The following is a 22,181-nucleotide window of genomic DNA, read 5'->3' as shown; positions in this document are numbered from 1 at the left end:
AAATCGCGGTAAAGTAATGGAAGTCCGACCTTTATGTAAGTAATGTTTCGATTCCTTAAAAGTTAAAGATTACACCAAAAATCGTTTGGACCTTTTAAATAAGAATTAATAAAGACGAGCTCGATGTTTGGGGACCACATGACTTAATAAAAAGAACCCCTTATGAACTGAATTGCCATAGGCGAATTACAACAAACTCGGTCCATTACTGAAATGGACGGTTACCAGTGATGGTTTCTTATGTCAACTTCTAGCGAAAAGATCGCGTTGAGCCGCGCAAATGGTGGCCAAACCAGGATCGGTCAGATTTAACAGAGAGATTTTGCTACGTGTTTGGTAGAATTGGCAGAGAGTTAACTACTTACGAGCTCTCTTTAAGCGGATCTGTACTTTCAACAATGGCGCCGTCTGAAGGGAGCAGTCGTCCCAACCGGCCATATTTGGTCAGTAGGAGAGGAATTGTGTTCCATCAGAGCAACGCCAGGTCACACTTTTTGTTATGGACTCGCCAGCAGCTTCGGTAGATTGGTTGGGTGGTTCTTATGTGTTCACTGTGTAGCTCAGACCTGGCGCAAAGTGATTACTACTTTTTCCTCTGTACGCCGAATGATTTTGCTTATGAAAAATACGTTTCAAGGAAAGTTTGTGAAAATCGACTGTCAGAGATAATTGGCAAAAGGGACGAGGGTTTCTTTGATAAGTTCTACAGTCGGATCTACGTAATCGAAAAGTGTCCGAATTTTTCGGTCAAGGATTATCAAGACAGCGGCTTTGTCCTTAATTACTTCAGGTAGGTTTTCAGCCATTACAGCAACAATAGAGGTTTTATAGAGTAAAATTATGTATATAGAAGTCATTCTTGCCATTAGAGATAAGGGTTTCCTTGATAAGTTCCACAGTCGGATCTACGTAACCGCAACATGCTTGTATTTTTGTCCGGTCAAGGATTGTCAACATTCTCACAAAACGGTGCATATTTTACCTGAATCTGATCATTCTCATTATGCTGAATAAAACCTTGAATTTAATGTAAAAATAAAGGATTTCCTTTTACTAGACCTTATGTTAAAGGTCACAATTTCGAAACAATGCATAGATTAAATTTTAAGTAGACAATATTGCATTTTCTCAGAAACACAAACTATTTGCACACAAAAATAATTGCAATTTCGAGAAAAGATTCAATGAAAACCCCTTAGTCACCTTCCATTCTTTGAAGCGACTTACTCACAGTCAAGGTAATAAAAATCCAATCACAGCAAAATGTCAGAACACAATATTGCTTAGCTTCCGGACCAAAGGCGAGAGGGAAATTCGTGGAAAAATTGTGAGAAAATTGCATGAATGTTGCAACCAAGCAAACCACCAACAATAACAACTTTCCGTCACTCGTAAACTAAGCACATACAAACATACACGGCACTGCTTAACTTTTGACCCGCAATTCTAGTGTTGCAATTGCAATTGCTTAAGCAAAAGTTTTCGCAACAGTGGCGACGCTGGCCACAGATACTAGTGGCAGCGGCAGCGCAAGTTGAAGAATTCTGAGAATGCATTGAGTAAAGAAAATCGAAAATAGAAAAAACCTGCAAAACAATTATTTTAGTGAAAATACTTTGTGATTGTTCACAAGCAGTCATTGTCATTTTGTTTGTGGTGGCACGGATACTAGCACACAGGTTGCCATAGTAAACTTGCAACAAAAACAACTATATATACATACATAATAAACTTATATACATACATACAAACATGAAAAATTAGTAAAAGTCGCATTTACCGCTAGGGAAGTAAACAACCTTCACAGACTCGGTGTTAATGCATTAAGGTGACACGGCGTATGGGTGCAGCGCGCCAAGCGGCCACAAAAAAGGGCGAAAGCGCTGAGGTAAATAACCTGTATAAACTGTAAGAAATAGTTTGCAACGCTAAAAATCAATGCACTTTACTTTCAAGCTTCTCCGTATGCCAACCGGTATAGCGGGGTGAGGGCACTGGCGCTGATCTAACAAAAAATAGAGACAATAACTGTGAGTAGCTGACGACAGAATGTCTGCCTTGACTTGAGGCAAAGAGCAAGCAACAATTTAAGCAGCGCAACAAAATCAAAACATGAAGTGGGAAATGCTTGTTGACTTCTAAAAATATACGGCAAATGTGGTGGTACTGTTGTCCCCAACAAAATGCTGCAAAAAGCAGGCGAAATTTTTTCAAAATTATACACACAGTTGTGGGTATATACCAGTTAGGTATGAGGTATTGGTAATTGCGGTGTGGTTTTGTTGGCTGTGTGTTTCGTGCACAGTTACCAAATTAAGCTGTGAATTTACATGGTCGGTTGGTTGGGTCGCTTGCCTGGGTTTGCCTTACTTAACATACAAGCTTGCTATTTACATTCGAAGTATTTATGTAAGGTTGTACATATATGTATGTATGTCTACATAGTGTATACGTGTTTCGTGTTTAAGGGTTGTGGTCTCTTTTTTGTTGCTAGGTGTGCTACAACTATATTAAGGCGTTTGTCTTTCTGTGGCTTTGCGTTGTAGCCGCGTCAAAAGGCTAAAAATAACTGTGCAATAATTTGCTAAACAATCATAACCATAATATTGGTTGGCAAAACTTATATACACACCTACTTATGGCTGGTTCACGAATATTGACATTATGCAAATTTTGTTTACCAGCTTTTGTTGACAACTCGCCGATTCACTGGTTCACAAAAATAGCAAAGAGATAGTGCAAAATAAACTGTGCGCAGATTCATTTGATAATAAACTGTGAAAATACACATTTTTTGCATAATAGTGACAATAATATAACAGAATATTGGTATATAATATCTTATTGTGCAATTGTATCAGAGGTAGGTTTAAGTAAAGCAAAAGTAATTTTAAGGATTCCTGTCGAAGGTGGGTATAGACAAAATCTGAAGGTTTAATGAACTTTATTATTACAGCTGTACGCTACGGTAGATTGTAGCAATGCACTGGATAATAATTCATGCCAAAATTTGTGAAGATATTTTGTCAAATCAAAAAGATATTTCATATAAGGTCAGGTCAATCATTTTGATTGGTCAGTTTGTATGGCAGCTATATGTTATAGTGGTTCGATCTAAACAATTTGTTCAGAGATTGTAACGGTGCCTTAGACATTTATCTGTGCCAAATTTCGTGAAGATATCTTTTTAAATTTAAAAGGTTTCCATATAAGGACTTAATTTTCATCTGTCAGTTTGTATGGCAGCTATATGTTGTAGTGATCCGATCTAAACAATTTGTTCAGAGATTGTAACTGTGCCTTAGATATAAATTTATGCCAAATTTCATGAAGATATATTGTCAAATTTAAAAGGTTTCCATATAAGGACTTAATTTTGGTGAGTTAGCTTGTATGATAGCTATATGCTATAATGGACCGATTTTAATAATTCGTTCGAAGATTGTACTATTGGCTTGGGCAATCATCTATGCCAAATTTCGTGAAAATATTTCATCAAATAAAAAAGTTTTCCATACAAGTACTTAATTCTGATCGGTCAGTTTGTATGGCAGCTATATGTTATAGTGGTTCGATTTAAACAATTTTTTCAGAGATTGTAAAGATACCTTAGACATTTATCTATACCAAATTTCGTGAAGATATCTTGTCAAATAAAAAAGTTTGCCATATATGGACTTGATTTTTGTCCGTCAGTTTGTATGACAGCTATATGCTATAATGGTCTGATATTAGCGGTTCCGGCATATGAGCAGCTTCTTGGGAAGAAAGGAATATATACAAAATTTCAGGTCTATATCTCCAAAACTGAGCGGCTGGTTCGCGTTGTATATGGCTAATCGACTCAGGCGTTATGCTGACTATTTTATAGGTATACATACATATATAAATACTTGATATGATCGACGTTTCCTTTTAGGTCTTAAAAAAAAAAATAACTAAATGTCCGCACATAAGACACTTACATATGTCAATTGAGCACTCAACAGTACCTCACTTGCTGACAACGCTTTTAAAATCGCAGCCTTTGGTATTTCGCTGAATTGATTGCTGCGAGTTCGAAAGTAATCGTAAAGCAATTTGCCAATAATTCAACTGCAAACTATATTTATATGCAAAATACAACAACGCTTGTTGCTACCGTCCTATTGCTGCGTATGCGGGCTGGAGGCCAAAAAATCATGTAACGAATTGCGGCAAAATGTGTTGCTTAGGCAGCCAATTTTCGACAGACATCAATCAAATGTAACACCGCCAGCAAAAGTAAAAACTACACAACAATTGAATGGCGTACAGTTGCAGCGGCCAACAGTAAACAATAGTGATTATATTATTAATTTGGCATTAAGGTGCACAAAACAGCGAAACTACAACAACAGCTCCAGTAGGGGAAAATAAAAAATGTAACAGCATAGACTAATCGCTTTTAATGCAACGAAAATGAAAATGACCTAATTTCGGTTTTTTTACTTGGAATTGGTATTGAAGAGAAAAGTAAACGAGTGAATGTGTGCTTGTTTTAAAAGTGGCAGGTTTGCAGATGCACGCAGCGTTTTAAAACTTTTACAAATTTTAATTAAATTTACACGTGCAACATCATGTGGCGCGTTATATGATATGTTGAACTTTATTTTTAGTTGCCAAGTGCCAAATTTCGTGAAGATATCTTGGCAAACAAAACGGTTTTCCGTAGAAGGACTTGATTTGGATCTGTCAGTTTGTATGACAGCTATATGTTATAATGGTTCGATTTTAATAATTCGTTCAAAGATTGTACTATTGTCTTGGAAAAGCATCTATGCCCAATTTCGTGTAGATATCTTGGCAAACAAAAAAGTTTTCCATATAAGGACTTGATTTGGATTGGTTAATTTGTATGACAGCTGTATGTTATAGAGGTCCGACCTAGACAATTTGTTCAGAGATTGTAACGGTGCCTCAGACATTAAAATATGCCAAATTTCGCGCACATAATTTGGTTAATGTACAAGTTGTCCATACAAGAATTTGATTTGAATCATCAGTTTGTATGGCAGCTATATGCTGTAATGGTTCGATTTGAATAATTCGTTCGCTGATTGCACCATTGTCTTGGAAAAACATCTACACCAAATTTCCTGTAGATATCTTAACAAACAAAAAAGTTTTCCATGTAAAGACTTAATTTGGATCGGTCAGTTTGTATGACAGCTATATGCTATAGTGGTCCGATCTGAACAATTTGTTCAGGGATTGTACCATTGTGTTGGAAAAGCATCTACACAAAATTTCGTGAAGATATCTTGGCAAACAAAAAAGTTTTCCATACAAGGATTTAATTTTGATCGGCCAGTTTGTATGACAGCTATATGCTATAGTCGTCCGATACGAACAATATGTGCGGAGATTGTAGCACTGTCTTGGACAGTAATACTTGCCAAATTTCATGAAGATATCTTGACAAACAAAAAAGTTTTCTAAACAAAGAATTGAATATGATCGAACAGACCGAAAAACGGGCCTGACTAAATCGACTTAAATAGCTCGGTTCACTGATCACTTACCAGTATATGTATACTTTTTAGGATATACTACTCCCTTCAGTTTATAAAAATCTTTAAAACTGTCTATCCATCCTATAACCCATCTAATGTGGGCATTTGTATCATAAAGCACGCAGATATGCTATAAGCAAAAGCACATACGTGCACTGCATTTTTGCAGTTATTCGCCGATGTGAATACAAAATTCGTAAATACATTATGGGCATACACTCGTTTTAACTGTTGCAGTAACGCAATTACCGAGCAGGGGGTTTGGGTAGAGGAAGGAAAAAAATTGAAATTAATAGCAATAGACGGTACAGTGGAAAATAATGATTGGTGCAATTATTGCACAGCTATTGTTGTTGCATCCGCCATATTTGCTGCCATTGTCGTCGCCACAATGTCTGTGAACGCCAAAGTGCAAAAACATTAATGTGAACTAAACACAAGCACACATTAACACACACATGTGGTATATACATACATACATATATACATAGATATAAGACAATAATGCCAACAAATATTATGCGAGAATGCTTTGAAGTAAAGGTTGGCTGGCAGTTAGCACGAGCATGAGAATGAATGCTGAGGTGAAAAGTGCATTTGTCAGTACTTATTATACGAGCGAAACGTCGCTTGCATGTATAATAGACACATTGGAAAATTACGTTTAAGTCGCAGCCTAGTGTAGTTACATACATGTGTACATGTATATACATAAGTATGTATATAAAAAGGTACATAAGCCTTCAGTAGCAAAACACTTAGAATTCATATGCAATTCTCGGTCTTCAAAGTGTTTGTTTACTTGTTGAAACTACGAATGACGCGTGCAAATTGTCCATTCATTTGCAAAACAGACACAAACCAATAGCTTACTTACTTTTCTGACTTGAGGAAAGCGCAAAACCGATAGGTGTAATCGATAGCGATTAAAAGGTTTAGTGAAGACGTGCGCAATGGTTTTATGGATTTCAACATTTGAAACCAAATCATTGTCCAATGACCACCCAGGAGCGTAAATTGCAGTGGGAGAAGTCAGAAGTAATTGACTAAGCGGAAGTAATGTCGATTATGATACTTAAAGAGCGTAGTAACCTAAACATCAACGACTCGGAGGGAGATGTTTAAACCTGCCATAACTTCGTATTTTGCATTATACAACAAATATAGTGAGTTACGCACTCAGAAATTTGTTTAAAAGTCGATTAAAAAATCGATAAAATTTTTGTGTATAATATTTTTTTACAACATAACTGTATACATTATTATCGACAGGTGGAAAATGGTTCTCTAGACTGATTTTGAAGTAAAAAATCGATTAAAAAATAATTAATCGATTATATAAATCGATAAAAAAGTAGGATTGGAAAATTTGACTAACTAGACTGTAGTAGTAATTAATTGATTAAGAATTAATTAATCGATTACATATCGATTAAGAGTCGATTTATCGATTATATGTCGATAAGTTTTTATAAAATTATATATTTTTCCGTGTAGGCTAAATAAACATATATACCATTAAAATTTATTAACACGAATAAAACCGATTTTGAAGTAAAAAAAATCGATTAAAAAGTAATTAATCGGTTATATAAATCTATAAAAAGAATTTTGGACTAGAAAAATTATATTTTATGGGCAGATTACAAAAAAATTAGAATTTATTGACCCGACTAAAATCGATTTTGAATGAATTGTTCGATTATGAACCAACTAATCGATTATAAATGAATCATTCAATCATTCGATCAATCAATCGATTTTGAATGAATCATGCAATTGAATAATGCAATTAATCAATTATAAAAGTCGAAAATAATTATTTATGACTAAATAAATTATATATCATTTATATTATATATAATGGGCGAATTAAAAAGACACCTCTAGAATTTATTGATCCGCCTAAAACCGATTGCGTATTAAAAAAAAATCGATTTTGAAGCAGTTAATCGGTTATATACCTTAAGTGAACAAAATTTTTTTATGATTACGATTATAATATACTATTGTGCACAGATTAGAAAAAAGATCTTTAGAATTTATTGAGACGTCTAACACCGATTGTGAACTTATCGACCGATTACAGATAAATAAACCGATTAAAAATCCGGTATGATTACAAAAAGTATATGCTGAAATAGAATTTTTAACTAATGGATCGACTAACAAATAATAAATCGATTATAAAAGTCGATAACAAATTTGTATGATTAGAAAATTCGCATATTATAGAGAACATATCGAAAATAGACCTTTAGAATTTAATGTTGCGGCATAAGCCGATTAATAGAAATCAAAGGTTAAAGAAAAACTTAATCGTTTATAGAAATCGATAATAAATTTACATCACTAGAAAATATGTTATTACTTTACACAGCCTGAAAATAAAATTTTATAATTTATTAACGCGTCTAAAACCGATTTTGAAGTAAACAATCGATTAACAAGTAATAAATCGATTATAAAAGTCGATAACAAAATTTTATAACCGGTAAAGATCTCAGATTTGCTGTTCAATTAATCTTCAGATATTGCATGCACGAGAAAAAGTGCCGATTCATCATGATTACTTCGTAATAAAAATTACAGCGTATAAATTTCGAAATAATTGCGCTTTACAGAACACGCAATCCAATAAAAACGTGTTATTTCAAAAATGTGCATATATCTTAAGATGAAGATAAACGCCTATTTTATGTTTTAATATTGTTTGTTAAAATTGTTCCGCATTGCAATTATTATAATTCATTATTAATAAGTCTAATAAATGACTTACCGCCATAGTCTCGTGAAAAAGTAGTAATTGTAAAGTACATACCTAGAGAAATGAAGAAAACAACATTAATTAATTAAATATAAACAACAATAAAAGTCAGCTAAGCACACACAAGACATTTACAGTAAGATTAAACACTTGCTAAAAGCTTAAAAATAATTACAAATGTTTAGGTTAGTCGATGCTTGAGTAATTTTACCAAAAGGTAACATTCTGAAGAATGCTTACATGACAGATTATTTACTTCACAATATGGTACAGATACATAAAATATATGTACAGTTACACATGGTAATGCGGTATATATTTACAAATATTAGATGAAAATCGAAATGGCTAACAACCTTAGGGATGCTGGTACAATAGTTGCAGTCTTTGGATAGTTTTCCTAACTAAAATTAATTTATGCTTTTCCAATGACACAAATTGAATATGCTTAGTAATGTATATACAATTTATTTTTTTAATGCATAATAAATTTTATATTATAAAAAATTTTCAAAACATTTTTTTTTGTTTTGAAAATTTTACGTTCATTACACCGATGAATTACTGCTGGCGAGGCACACAATGATGTATTAATGACCTGTCTGTTTGTTCATTAGTCTGTCAATACGTTTGAGGAGTACGCCCTTAAGCGATTGTGTTGCAATTAATGCTTAAGGTGCATTGCCTTCATGCATACAAAAATAATTTACTTATCAGTTTATTTTCGAACCGATTTGAACCGGTTTAAACCGCTGGTGTGTTTTTGCCTGTTGCTGACAAAATTTAAAACGTAATTATAGTCAGAAAAAAATGAAGAAAATAATACAAAAGTGTAGATATATACTTATGTGTGCAGCATTTTTGGCAAAGGAGTTTCGTAGTAAGTTTGCCACACAGGTCATGAAACATAGACTTACATACATAAGTGTTGCTACTAAAGAACAGCTTACGAATCGAATAGCTTATCGATTTTTTATTTTGAAAATATCAGATTTTCAGATCGATTATTTTATCGATTTTTGTTTTAAAAATATCGATACACATATTTTCCAAACAAAAAAAGTCTATCGATTAGTCGATTGTTTGAATCTTTAGCTGATGTTTTATCGATTTTTTTAAATATCGATACACATACATATGTTAAAGTTGATTAATATACCGATTTTTGTTTTGGAAATATCGATACACATAAGTCGATTAATTTATCGATTTTTGTTTTGTAAATATCAATAAACATATTTTTAAAAAATCGTTAGATTAATCGTTTTTTTTAATTCTAAAGCTGATATTTTATCGATTTTTAGTTCTTACAATAAGTATGTACATATATCGATAAGTGTGTTAATCGACTTATGTTTTAATTGCTAAGCTGATGCTAAGCGAAGTATTTGTAAGATTTTTTTTGAGTTAGTGGGATCAGCTGCCAAAACGTTAAACGGGTTTTTCTAGGTGAGAAAAATTTCTTCCGAAATCGCTGGTTTGAAAATTTCACACCAATTTCTTAAATATACTATATGTGAGAGGTAATGATCGGAGGGTTTAGATTTCGATAATATTTTTTGTGTATTTTTTTTACAAAAAGCGACCTTTTTAAAGAAGCTGCCGATTTGTCAGAAACCAAAATTTTTACTAGTCATTTAATCATTACTTGTAATCAACTATTTTAATAGTATACTTTTTTCATAATTTGAAAGAGAAACATGTTCCTCACAATCGAAAGTCGTTTTTCTGAGGTTCTACGGCATCAACGAAATCCAAAATTTTTCAAAATCCCCATTTACAATTTAAATGAAATGTCTCTTCTCAAAAATTCACAAAAACACAACTTTTTTCTGACTTGGTAAGTGTATATAACTTTTAAGTGTGCAAAAGCAAAGTTCCAAGTTTGGGACAGCCTTTTCAATATCTATAGAGCTTTTGTTGGTGCCGAAAAGATTTAGAAAGGCGAAATGTAAATATCTAGAACCGGAAGAGATTTGGACCAATTATTGTACTTTTACGGTCTATCGGTACGAGTATATACATATGTGACTTGCACCTCAGTTTTTGAGCTATCGATCCGAAATTTTGACTACGCCTTTTCTCCGAAAGGAGCTGCTTTTATTTAAGAAAAAGTTCTCCAACGAACGCAGGTGAGTATGTAAAGCGCAGACAATTTGTACTCTATGGTATATAAATACAAATATATGTTTACAGATTTGTAATAAATTAAAAATTGTTTACACCAAAATTCCATTGCAGGCAAGAGGTGAGTGTACCGCTGTCATACACGTGGCCTGTAGTCAAAAAAAAAAACTCATTTAATTTACTCATATATGGCAAAAACTTCGAGCTAAGAATATGAAAAGCTACGAACTTCGCCTACTTGTACCCAAAAGTACACTCATGCTCATATCAAGCGAGCTGAAGTAGGGGTAGCCATTATGGGCTGATAAACGAATCGCAAGAAGCAAATAAATAAACACTTATAAGCTGTAAGTATTTGTTAAAAAGTTGTAATAAATACAAATGTAAATATTGAGAGACTTAAATACATAAATATTATACATATACTATATATATACATACATACATACATATATGTATACTTATATACCAGCATACATTTTAAGGTAGTAACCGTGCTAAATATATAACCAAATATGGTTGGTATTGTCAATCACGAAAATTTGACGCCATCCACCATTTGGGTTGGGCTATTGATAGCTGTCAATTAGAAGTTATTTATGAAAATGCCACATCTTCTAAGTGTAGGTCTAACATAATTTTCCTTAACATGTCTGCTACATAATTGTGTTATTGTACATATTCAACGTTTATTTGTGTGTTTTCTGTTTGTTGTTTTGCCTGGCTGATATGCGAATGTTTTGCGTTGCAATTTACTGCGGCTTACCGCCAACCAAATCGACGTCGCACGAAAAAACGTTGCCAAAAATATAAAATGACATCATTCCACCATCATTGTATGTACATACATATGTATGTATGTATACATGTGTGTACAACCCACGGTGTGGAAAGAAGCCACTCAAAAGAAATGGTATTAGTGGAGCTTTTGAATATACCCACATGTTGAACGGCACAAAACGAGTGAACGAGAAATCGAACGAATGAGCTGAGTGAGCCAGCGGGCCGCGCTGATAAGCACTCGAAACACACTCTTCATTGAAGTACAGCAACTTTGTTTCATGCTCTGCCAGCCATATAAATTTGTTAGCATAACAAAAAATTCAAAATTTAATGCATTTCAATATGGGAATTGCCAGAAAAAAGTCATATAGGGTGTAGTTGCTTGTAGCTGGCATATTGGCAGACAGTTGTGTGCTTTTTAATACTCTTTTTTTGTTTTGTTTCAGCCTTAAAATGGACACAGCTCATCACAGGCGTTGCACATATTTGGCCTTGAACCTAAGCAAATTCTCCTTGCGTGCACAAATTTTCGCATTTACTGCAGTGAGTGCAGTGACTGGTGTTAGTCGAAATTGGTACGCGTGTATGTGTGCAGTAATGTTTGGATTTGTATTATTTTTGACGAAAATCAACTGTGTTGAACATATGTACTTACATACATTGTGACCAAAAAGTAGCCGGAAATTGTTTTTTGCTAAATTGTTAGTACTCTTCGTAATTACTTAGCCAAAGTTTGTTTGCAGCAGCTATTTAAGTCGGTACACCTCAGTAGTGCGTTACGATTTTAACAATGGATAAAAATATCGAACAAAGCATTTGTCTAAAATTTTGTATTTCTAACCAAATTTCGTGAAGGGTATCGTTAAGAATGTTGGAAAAGGCTTACGGTGATTCAGTTCCATTCAAAATGCAAGTCTACAAGTGATGCAAAGCCTTCAAAGACGGTCGAGGCTTCGGTGAAGACATACCTCGTTCTGGACAACCTTCGTTCGACCTCTTCAACTGAAGAAAATAATAAAAAAAGTGAAGGATGTGGTGCTTGAAAATCATCAGGCAAGTGTTAGAAAGGTGCCAAGAGAGCAGGACATCTTTCGCGAGTCCATTTGAATGATTTTAGTGTATATTTTGAGTATGAAACGCATTCTTAGTCGACTCGTCCCGATAAAATTGAATCTTTTTAAAAAGAGTACCGTAAACAGGTCTCTTTGGACGCAGGATCAAATGCAAATTCCGATCCCACATTCATGGAGAGAATTATAACTGCCGATGAGACATGGATTTGACAAGCAAACAGGTCAACGATCATCGGAATGGAAAGAAAAAAAAACGAACCGAAACCAAAAAAAAAAAAACCAGAGGACCGTTCAAAAATCAGGGTGATGCTCATTTCTTTTATCGATATTCTTGGTTTGGTGCATTCTTAATTTGTTCCGCTGGGACAGACGGTAAATAAGGAGTTCCCTTTGGCCGCATTGAGGCGCTTGCTTGAGACCATCCGGCGAAAACGGCCGGAACGATGATAATGCATTATTGCATGGAGCGTTTTGTTTGCAATTTCAGGGCGCTTTTTTGTCACAACGTATAATATACATACATACATTTACTATACATATGTATATTGCATGGTGTATTTAAGCATATCCTTTTAGAGTTTTTGGAAATTAGAATTATTGCTGGAATCACTAGAAATTATTAACAATAAGTTCAAAGTGGCGCTTTCCATCGTTTTGAAGCTCCTAACCAATATAGTAACCTTAATTTTATTTTAGCATCAACTTTAGCAAATTGGGAGCAGCAAGTTTGCTTGCTTTTCTTTGACTAATTTTGATTAGTAGTACACAAATTAATCAACTAAACCTAGAAAATAGTTTTATGATGCACCATTTCGCTTCTAAATTAATTAACAACGCTTTTTGACATGCTTACTTATACATACATACATATGTACATACATTCTTACTTATTTATAAATTTAGATCGCATTTTCAGGACACAGAAAGCATGTCATCACTAATTGCTGCGTAGTTAAAGCACAGTTAATGCGCAATAGTCGTAAATATAAGGAAGGAGTATTCCACAAAACGCAATAAAAGTTCGCGCCTGCGCTCAGGTGTAAAATAAGTACACATGTGCCTACATATGCCTTGATTTAGGGCGACATAACAAATGGTTACATGTTCCACAATAATTTTAGGTACATACATAAGTATGTATGTATAAATGTAAGCATATATTTCCTTTGAGAGCTCAATGAATGCTCTGGAGAAAAAGCAGAAAATCCCCAATAGAAATTTTGGCAGATAAAAAAACAAAAAAATAATAAAGAAAAAAACCGTTAACAATGATTGTACTGAAGCTTTAATACCCTAAAAGATGTGCTACTTACATATGTATATACATACATATGTATATCATAAAAGATGATAATCATAAAAGATATAAAACAATTTTTTGTTGATTTCATTGGTCAATTGATATGGCAGCTATATGCTATAGTGGTCCGATCTGAACAATATGTACGGAGATTGTAGCATTGTCTGTGAGGATAACCAATATAAGATTTCGTGAGGATATCTTCAAAAAAGTTTTCCATACAAGGACTTGATTTTGCACGATCATTTTGTATGACAGCCATATGCTGTAGTGGCCCGATCTTAACGATATGTTCGGAGACTGTGACACTGCCTTGAACAATAATCCATGTCAAATTTTGTGAAGATATCTTATAAAATAAAAAAGTTTTCCATACCGAACTTGATATTGATCCGACAGGTTGTATGGCAGCTATATGATATAGCGATCGCATAACGGCAATTTTCGACAAATCAGCAGTTACTTGGGAATAGAAGGATCTGTGCAAAATTTCAGATCAATATCGCAAAAACTGTGGGACTAGGTAGCGTCAATACTAGCAGGTAATATACTAAATCGACACAGCTTGTCAGACTGATCATTTATATACATATATGTCTGTACATACATATGTATGCACTTATATAAACCTTATAAGGGCTTCAACGTTTCCTGTTACCAACTTTGTGGCAAACTTAATACGCCTAGTTCAGGGTATAATAATAAATCTAGACTGCGTGGGCGTATGAAAAGAGCGCAACGTGCCACATATGCACAAACTAACATAATGGCAACGCGTAGTTTGCTACGCAATAACTTTTAATCCTCGCAAGTTTGGCGTAAGCGCTAAATTTTGAACGCAAGAAAGCTTTCGTTTTTTATAAAACAAAAAATATGAAGAAAACAAAAATACTGAAGAAACACGCGATATTTCAATGACATCATTGCCACATTTAAGGCAAACGCTTACATCTATACCTAAATATGAGCTTGTTGTTTACTTATGTTGCCGCTAATGTTTTGCTTCCTTTCCTATGTTTTGATGTTTTTCAACTTAGGCATACATATGTACATACATATACTTATGTACCTCCATGGATATATGCATATAAATACAAATACATACATACTTATACATACATATGTATCTACTTATACACAACCATCAACAATGGCCGCTTATTCAACGACAGCCGACCGTCGACAGTCAAAAAAATATCAAAACATTGCTGCTTGAGCCACAAGTTCGCGCTTTTTGGTACATAAACTCGTATCGCTGTTGGAAGCTTCTTGTATTTTGAAGTGTTCTCGTTTCAATTTGTTCTTTTGTGTAATTTATTATTATTACCTTTATGGTGTGGATGTGTGCGTGAACACCAGTCTTCTACTGCGCAGTAGTTTTGCGAACGAGCCACGCTTTGCTTAAATGTTTTCGCTTTTCGTTTCTAACGCAAGATATTCTTGATGAAGAGGCGGCAAACTGGTAGTGCGTAGCCAAAAATTCAATAATGGTAACTGACTGAAGAGGTCTAAAAATATGCATTACCGAATTTGTTGCAGAAGAGGCACGCAAAGGATAAATTAAAAATAGTGAGGTAATCTTTCTAAAGAGGCAGTGCGTAATAAACATTACGATACATAAGTATGGATGTATATATTTACATATGTATGTATGTATGTACATATTTCTGATTCGACTGGGAACCCATACAGCATTTAGCTCCTGTGTACATGGAACAAATCTATATGCTTGAATCTTGAACTAAGTACATACATATGTACATTACATAATTCCAGAGCATTGACAAAATTTGATTTTCTAATTTTGAGAAATTTCTTGTTTCCATTTTGATACACAACATCTGAAATATGTACATATACATATGTATGTATGTATGTATATTACAAGCTCAAATCGGTAGACACGTACGACGAAGGGCCTTAATAAAATGCTATAAGTAAATGAAGAAACTTACTTGAAGTATACTGGGCATTCAATGTTTGCTCTCGATAATTACTAATAGGATTCATAAAAAAAAACAAGAAATAAAACGTTAACTTCGGCTATAACGAAGATGGAATACCGTTCACTGACGCTTTTTTTATAGCATATGAGGATATTAACCCACCTCCACCACCCCTTCGTCGATTTCTAAGCTACTTTTGACAGCACGAAAAGGAGTTGCCTTCATGCCGCTATGTCTAATTAACCCTCGCAAAACGAGTACAGCTGTATAAATTGACGTTGAGCAATACTAAAAGTTCCATCAGAATCGGGAAGCACCTCTCCGAGTCGTTCGATACTAAACGAAGTTTCAGACAAGGCGATTGGCAATCGTGCGACTCCTCAATCTACTTCTGAGAAAAATAACTCGCGACTGCACAACTGCATAGAGAAGGTATAATCTTCTCTAAGAGTGTACAACTGATATTGATATCACAGGCCTCAACAGCAGTGGCGTTCTGTTTTCTCCACACTGGATAAGGAAGTGAAGTATGTAAATGGGCTCGTAGTAAACGAGGGCAAGACGGAATATCTTCTGTCATCAAACATCGTCGCACCAGCGATTTGGCTCGCACGTCACTACTGGCAGTCATAACTTTCAAGTCATAAATAATTTCGTCCACCTGGTTCCAAGGCATCAACACCAATAACAATATCAGTCTTGAAATCCTTGCAGATTTTCCTCATACTAACAGCTCCTACTTTGGACTGAGTAGACAATTGAAAAGTAAAGCTTTCTCTCAACGAACAAAGACCAAATTCTACAAGTCAAAGACCAAATTCTACAAGTCAGTCATTTCCGTCCTACTGAGGAGCTGAGGCATGGACGGTGGGTCTGATGAGTCGACGCTACGAGTTTTCAAGAGAAAGGAAAAATGGAATCTCCAATTGTCGCCAAGCAGCGAAAAGGAAGAACGATTGGGGCGCTGTCGCTCGGCTATAACCGCGTAAGTGGTGTCTACGCTAATAAAGAAGAAGGAAAAGGGTATTAAAAGATCGTCATCTTAATTATGATAGGTTAGTTTACATGTTTGAAGCTTTTTTTGACACTGCGAAGATACCTCGTTAAATAAAAATATTTTCCATATAAAGACTTGAGTTTAATCGGTCAGGTTGTATGGAAGCTTTGTGTTATAGTGAATGAGCAGCTTCTTGGGGAGCAAAGAAGTGTTCCAAATTTGAGATAGATACTCAAAAACTGAGGGACTAGATGGCGTATTCAACAGACAAATGGATATGACTAAATCGACTCAACTCGTCACGCTAATCTTAATTGGGTCTCCCATTTTCTTAATAGAGTTACCATGCTTTCTTTCAGACTTAGGTTAGTTTTACTATTGGAATGATCTCATATGACAGATTGCTCTTAAGAGTGAAATAAAAAAGTGTTATAGAAATCGCAAGGTTCGAATCTAAGAGGTTAAAAATATGTTTTCTGCAGCGAAAAAGGGATTTCTCTTTCAAAGAATGTGGCAAAATACAATTGCGCACACCTCAGAGAACAGTTTAGCGCAGGGTTGAAATGCAAGATCAATCACTTTATTCGAAAAACTGGTACAGCTTTTTCGATTGACTACTCTCCAACGCTTGAAGAGTCGAGAGCTATTATTAGTAATTATTTTGGTACAAATAAAGGACCGTAATGATACAAAAAATATTAATAATTACCCGATACTTGATTATATAGGAATTTATAAGTTTTATTCTAATATATCGTATAACTTAAGCCTAAATATTTCACGAATAGTGGTAAAAAATCATGCTGAAAAAATGGAACTAGGATTATTTACAAACAAAATTTTCATTGAACTTTGGGCGGATTTATGCTAATAACACTAAAACAGAGAATATCCACCAAAGTTGTGCATAGAAGGTAATGGAACATGCAGAGAGAGGAGGAATGTTAAAGAATGTTGTCAGCTGATACTTGAATGGCTGATACCGGTGAGGAATATGAGAAACAAGCGAATGCATGAAGTTTCGAAACTCGAAAACTGTACATAAAGTTGCAAATCATAAGAGAATAAGTACGATGACTGCCCCACAAACCGGCACAAGGTGGCATGGATGAAACTACACGGCATTGTTGTACTGATGCATGAGCTGATGGTGATGCCATGTGATCGAAATGGTGGTCTTGTGTGTGTGCATATTTAGACTAGTGAGTGATTAGAAGCCAATTCAACAATAAAAGTGCATTCAGATTTTGTAATGCATACAAGATGAGGTCATCTCTGTAATAAACAACAATAACAACATCAATGCTATTAAAGGAAGTGAACAAATCGAACGAAAGAACAAATATACCATATATGTATTGGCAGTGCTAAGCACTTGTAAGAATTTTGTTCATTTCGTTTGATTGATAGATTGATATTGAGAGTTTTATTGAACTGGCACAGACACAAGTCGCACGATGCAGTCAAACAATTGGCAGTCCGACTGACCTGTTCAATGATGTGGTCGGCGAGGTGGCGAACATCACGGCCGCTGACGCCGCCGCCGCATTCCGGCCCGTCGCATCGAGGGATAAGGCACGCGGCACCATACGTCCAACGATCTGTTGCTGTTGTGGTTGTTGTTGTTGTGAGCTTTGGTGTGTCAAGGTGGGCACGCGTTTGAAGTTCGCACCTAACGCATGATCGTAGCTGTAAGCCATTCTAATGGGCGTTTGTGCGCCGCCGCCGCCAGCAACACCACCACCACCGCCACCAAGAGTGGTTTGCGAATCGGGTGAGCTGCCGTAGAAGGGAGAGTATGGATATGCGCTGGTGGTCGGGCTGGCGCTGTGCGCTACATGTGTAGGTGATGTTGGCAGTTGTGGAGTTTGTTGGCCGCTTGACAAATGCTGTGGACTATGTTTATTACCGCTCGGTATAGGAATGGCACGACTTGTTGGGTAAATAGTTGGTGAGAATTGATCGATGGCTTCATCTTCGTCTGCATCCTCATCTTCGGCGGCGTCGTAATTTTGTGTATTTGGCAAGAATTTATAGCGATTGTGACCAAGCGCCAGATTCGTATAGATATTGGTGTCGGAGCGACCTGGTATCCATGGGCCAGACACTCTGCTATTCTCCAAATCGTGTGGTGATGCCGTTTTCATATAGTACACAAGCCGTTCGGCTGGTATGTTGTTGTTATTGTAGTTGATATTAAAATTACTGCCGTTACTGTTATTGAGCAGAAACACACCTCGTTCATTGTTCGACATATTGAGCAATGTGGAGATGGCGGGTGTTATGTGCGGTGTGCTGAAGGCACGCTTACGATTACTGCCATGGTACATGGCCTGCGAGAGACTCGATATACTGCTTATGTAAGGCGACGTTTTGTTGTTGTTGCGTGTGGTGCAAAGTTTTGGTTCGAAAAATTCAAGTATTTCGGTTTTTGGTATTTCATATATTTTTGTTCAAAAACGAAAAGTAAAAGAATAGAAGAAAAATATTACCAATCAGATAACTCAAATAAAATATACGAAGTGCATATATTGAGGAATAAAGGAGGGTATCAAGTGGAAGCTTTGTAAGGAAAACAAGGTCTGTGTTTTGTGGTTTGTGGATGGTCGATATGGAAGGGATGTATTACTAATATTTTATAAAAAAATATAAGAAATTCCGAAATGTAAGTATGTTATACTGAAAAAATTTCTAAATAAATATAGTAATACTAAATTATAAGAAATTTGATGGTTTTTTTCCAATTGCAGTTGCTTAATATAGTGAAAGTGTTTACTTACGTAGGAAAGTGAGCGAGTTACTGCCTTAGTCATACTTAGACAGGCTCGTTGGATAAACAGTTTGATATTATAAATATTCGAAATGCTTGCTAGCATTCGTTAACTATACGTTAGCACAATTTCACTTAAGTATTTAGTATTTAAGTACTCTTTGTTAGAAAGAAACGTTGTAAGTCACTGTAGCTTAGAAAAAACTTGCAAATATACTTTCGAATAGTAGTGGTTAGCTAAGTAATTTTAAAATCAGATTTATGCTGTTAAAGTTAGTTGGAAATAGAGGTCCATATATCATTAAAATATGCCAATATATCGATAAAATGATGTTATCTATTTTGAGTGTACACATAGTAGTAGATCTAGTATTACGCAGGTTGCCGTTTATATTTCGAGATTCGCCTAGATTAACTCAGCAACAGCACATCGATGAAGTTAAGAGCTTACATGTGTTTACGGTTTTCAAAAAATTTAATTTTTTTATTGACTTACTAAATTCTACAACACCTCTAGAATATTGCCCTACAAGTTGATCTGAGTAATAGGTTCGGAGATACAACTTTGAGAACTTGTGCGCTGGAGGCTAGCTAGTCTAAGGGCGCCGTTTTTAAACGCGTTCTTCTGGAAACTGTAGTTTTGAAGTCGGTTGGCAAGGTTCCTCGAGACTGGTTGGCAAGGTAATTCAAGACTTCGACGAAGGATTGTTTCTTTTCGATTACAACTATTTGAGACACAAAAATTTCGCGAAATTTTCAGTTTTTTTCTTTGTGCAAGTTCTAAGTTAAGGATCCTGTAAGAAGTTATCCTGCCAACGCAGGCTCATCTTTTTTTTCGAGGAGTAACCGGAAAAGGCGCCGCAATGGTCGAGTTTAAAATATTTTTTTCCAAAAATTTCGGCATATCTCCATTATTAGTGTATGTTTGTAACAATAAAAAAATATAATAAAATATTTAATTTTTTATTAGAATAACAAGACAACCTTCGTACATATAGCAATTTTTTTTTTTAGTAAAATATAAACTGAAAATTAATTCATATAATAAAGGATTAGAAATAAAATGTAATAAAAACTGTTATCAAAAAAATAATGCGCAATCTTTTAATAAAGTTTTTTATGTAGTTTTTCAATTGAGAGAAAATAACTTTTTTAATTTTTACACATTTTCTGGTCTTTTTACCATCTGATCAAATATGACCCGGACTGTAAGCTATGTACGCAAACTGAATCGATAGAAATGTGTACCTAGATTGGTACAAACTTTTTGTTATTTGTTTTTTTTTGGTTACCTTTTCGTTAGTTTGTTCGTTATTTCGTATTTGAACTCGATATTCCAATTATTGACTGTTTGGTAGTTGTTTGTTTGTGACGCGAAGTTTGTCAAACGAGTTTTACCATAAAAAATGGGACTACGAGTTTGTTCGAATTTTTTTTTAAAGGGTTTTTCAACTTCGGAATCGCTAGAAAATATAGCAGAAGTCTCTTGGAAAGTATATTTTATCACAAACACCAGTATTTGAGTGGCACAAAGCATTCAGTGTTGGTTGTGAAGTCATCAACTTGCTGAGAATGTGAGACGTCCATCCATCACTTTTAATGACAGTAACATCGCAACTGTCAAAGAAACAGTGCTTGAAATCATCTTGTTGGAATCTAGAGATAGAGATTCTCAACTTATCCTGTCGATCGACTCAGCACATTTTGGTTAATATTTTGGGTATGAAACGTGTCAATGCTAAACTCATATGAAAAAAATCAATATTCGCTGAAGGCTTTTGAAGTCAAGGCTTATTCTTGAAGTGTAAAAAAAATTTTAATAAAGCGTTAGCTACTTGTATTGGTTTAAAAGCTAATTTTGAAGGTATTACTAAGGATTTGTATTGAGGGGGTATTCTAGTTTCAAATATTCAAAAAAGTCTTGCGGTATTTTTATTGTTTTTTTTATTGAAATTGAAATGAATTTTTGATGACTCATGCCCAGCTCTTGACCGATGCTACGGCTGCTACTATGCCGGTCTCTTTCGACCAATTCAGCGATTTTATCGCAATTTTCGACGACAGGCCTTCCGGAGCGTGGCGCATCTTCGACCTCTACACCAGAACGAAAACGTTGAAACCATCGTTGTGCGGTGGAAATGAAAACTGTATCGGGTCCATAAACTGCACAAATTTTATTGGCGGCTTGAGATGCATTTTTGCCTTTATCGTAGTAGTACTGTAAAATATTTGTGCCGTATTTTCTTTTTATATTGCTCCATGTTTGCGACGCTATAACTCACGAACGACTTAAAAGAAACGACAATCAATCAGACACGTGTTAGTGCGTGAAATGAGCTTTCCAAAGGGCATAGCATGACCCGAAGCGACGAATAAAACTAGAACTACGCGCTTTCAGCGCCAACTAGTGAAAATACCGCAAGACTTTTTTGACAACCCAATATTTTCAAGTTTAATTACAGTTCAGTTTAACTATTCAAGAACATATCCATCAGCGGATGTTTTAAAATTCAAATTAATTCCGGAGGCATAGGTACTTTGTTGACTTGGCATCCAAACTGGTTAGGCCGGCACTGAAACTTCAAGCGCGTTCTTCTTTTTCAAAAAGATACCCATGATTGCTCAGGTTCTATTGCAACGATTTACTTGAAATTTGAAGAGAGTCTTCTTTAAGGATTTGGCTATGTCTGGAACTTTCCTTAACGACAGACATAATTTTTCACAAATTTTTTTTTAAATCAAATTAGTCAAAAAAACTGTTAGAAAATTTCTTCTTTTTTCTTTCAGACAATCGTCATTTCATGAAAAAATTCATAATTTTTCTATATTTCTAGACATTGTGACATTATTCCAGATTAATATTTTTTTCATTTCAGATTCGTGT

The 22,181-nt window shown here is 35.0% G+C and overlaps 1 protein-coding gene across 9 annotated transcripts in view; it reads right to left on the bottom strand.

Annotated features, from left to right (window-relative positions):
* Positions 1-22,181, bottom strand: part of LOC105231143 (protein bunched, class 2/F/G isoform) — a 255,003-nt gene that overhangs the window by 166,545 nt on the left and 66,277 nt on the right. For 8 of the 9 annotated variants that reach the window (XM_049459883.1, XM_049459891.1, XM_019992050.3 and 5 more), the window contains one exon: positions 18,016-18,879. The exons of the other annotated variant lie outside the window; for it this stretch is intronic. In XM_049459883.1, the coding sequence (XP_049315840.1) occupies positions 18,016-18,879 (864 nt within the window). The remainder of the gene's footprint in view (positions 1-18,015; positions 18,880-22,181) is intronic. 9 annotated transcript variants of the gene reach the window in all.

Source organism: Bactrocera dorsalis, chromosome 1 (genome assembly GCF_023373825.1).
Source record: "Bactrocera dorsalis isolate Fly_Bdor chromosome 1, ASM2337382v1, whole genome shotgun sequence".
Lineage (NCBI taxonomy): Eukaryota > Metazoa > Arthropoda > Insecta > Diptera > Tephritidae > Bactrocera > Bactrocera dorsalis.
The sequence above is the reverse complement of the archived record's forward strand: the minus strand, read 5'-3'. Positions and strand labels throughout refer to the sequence as shown.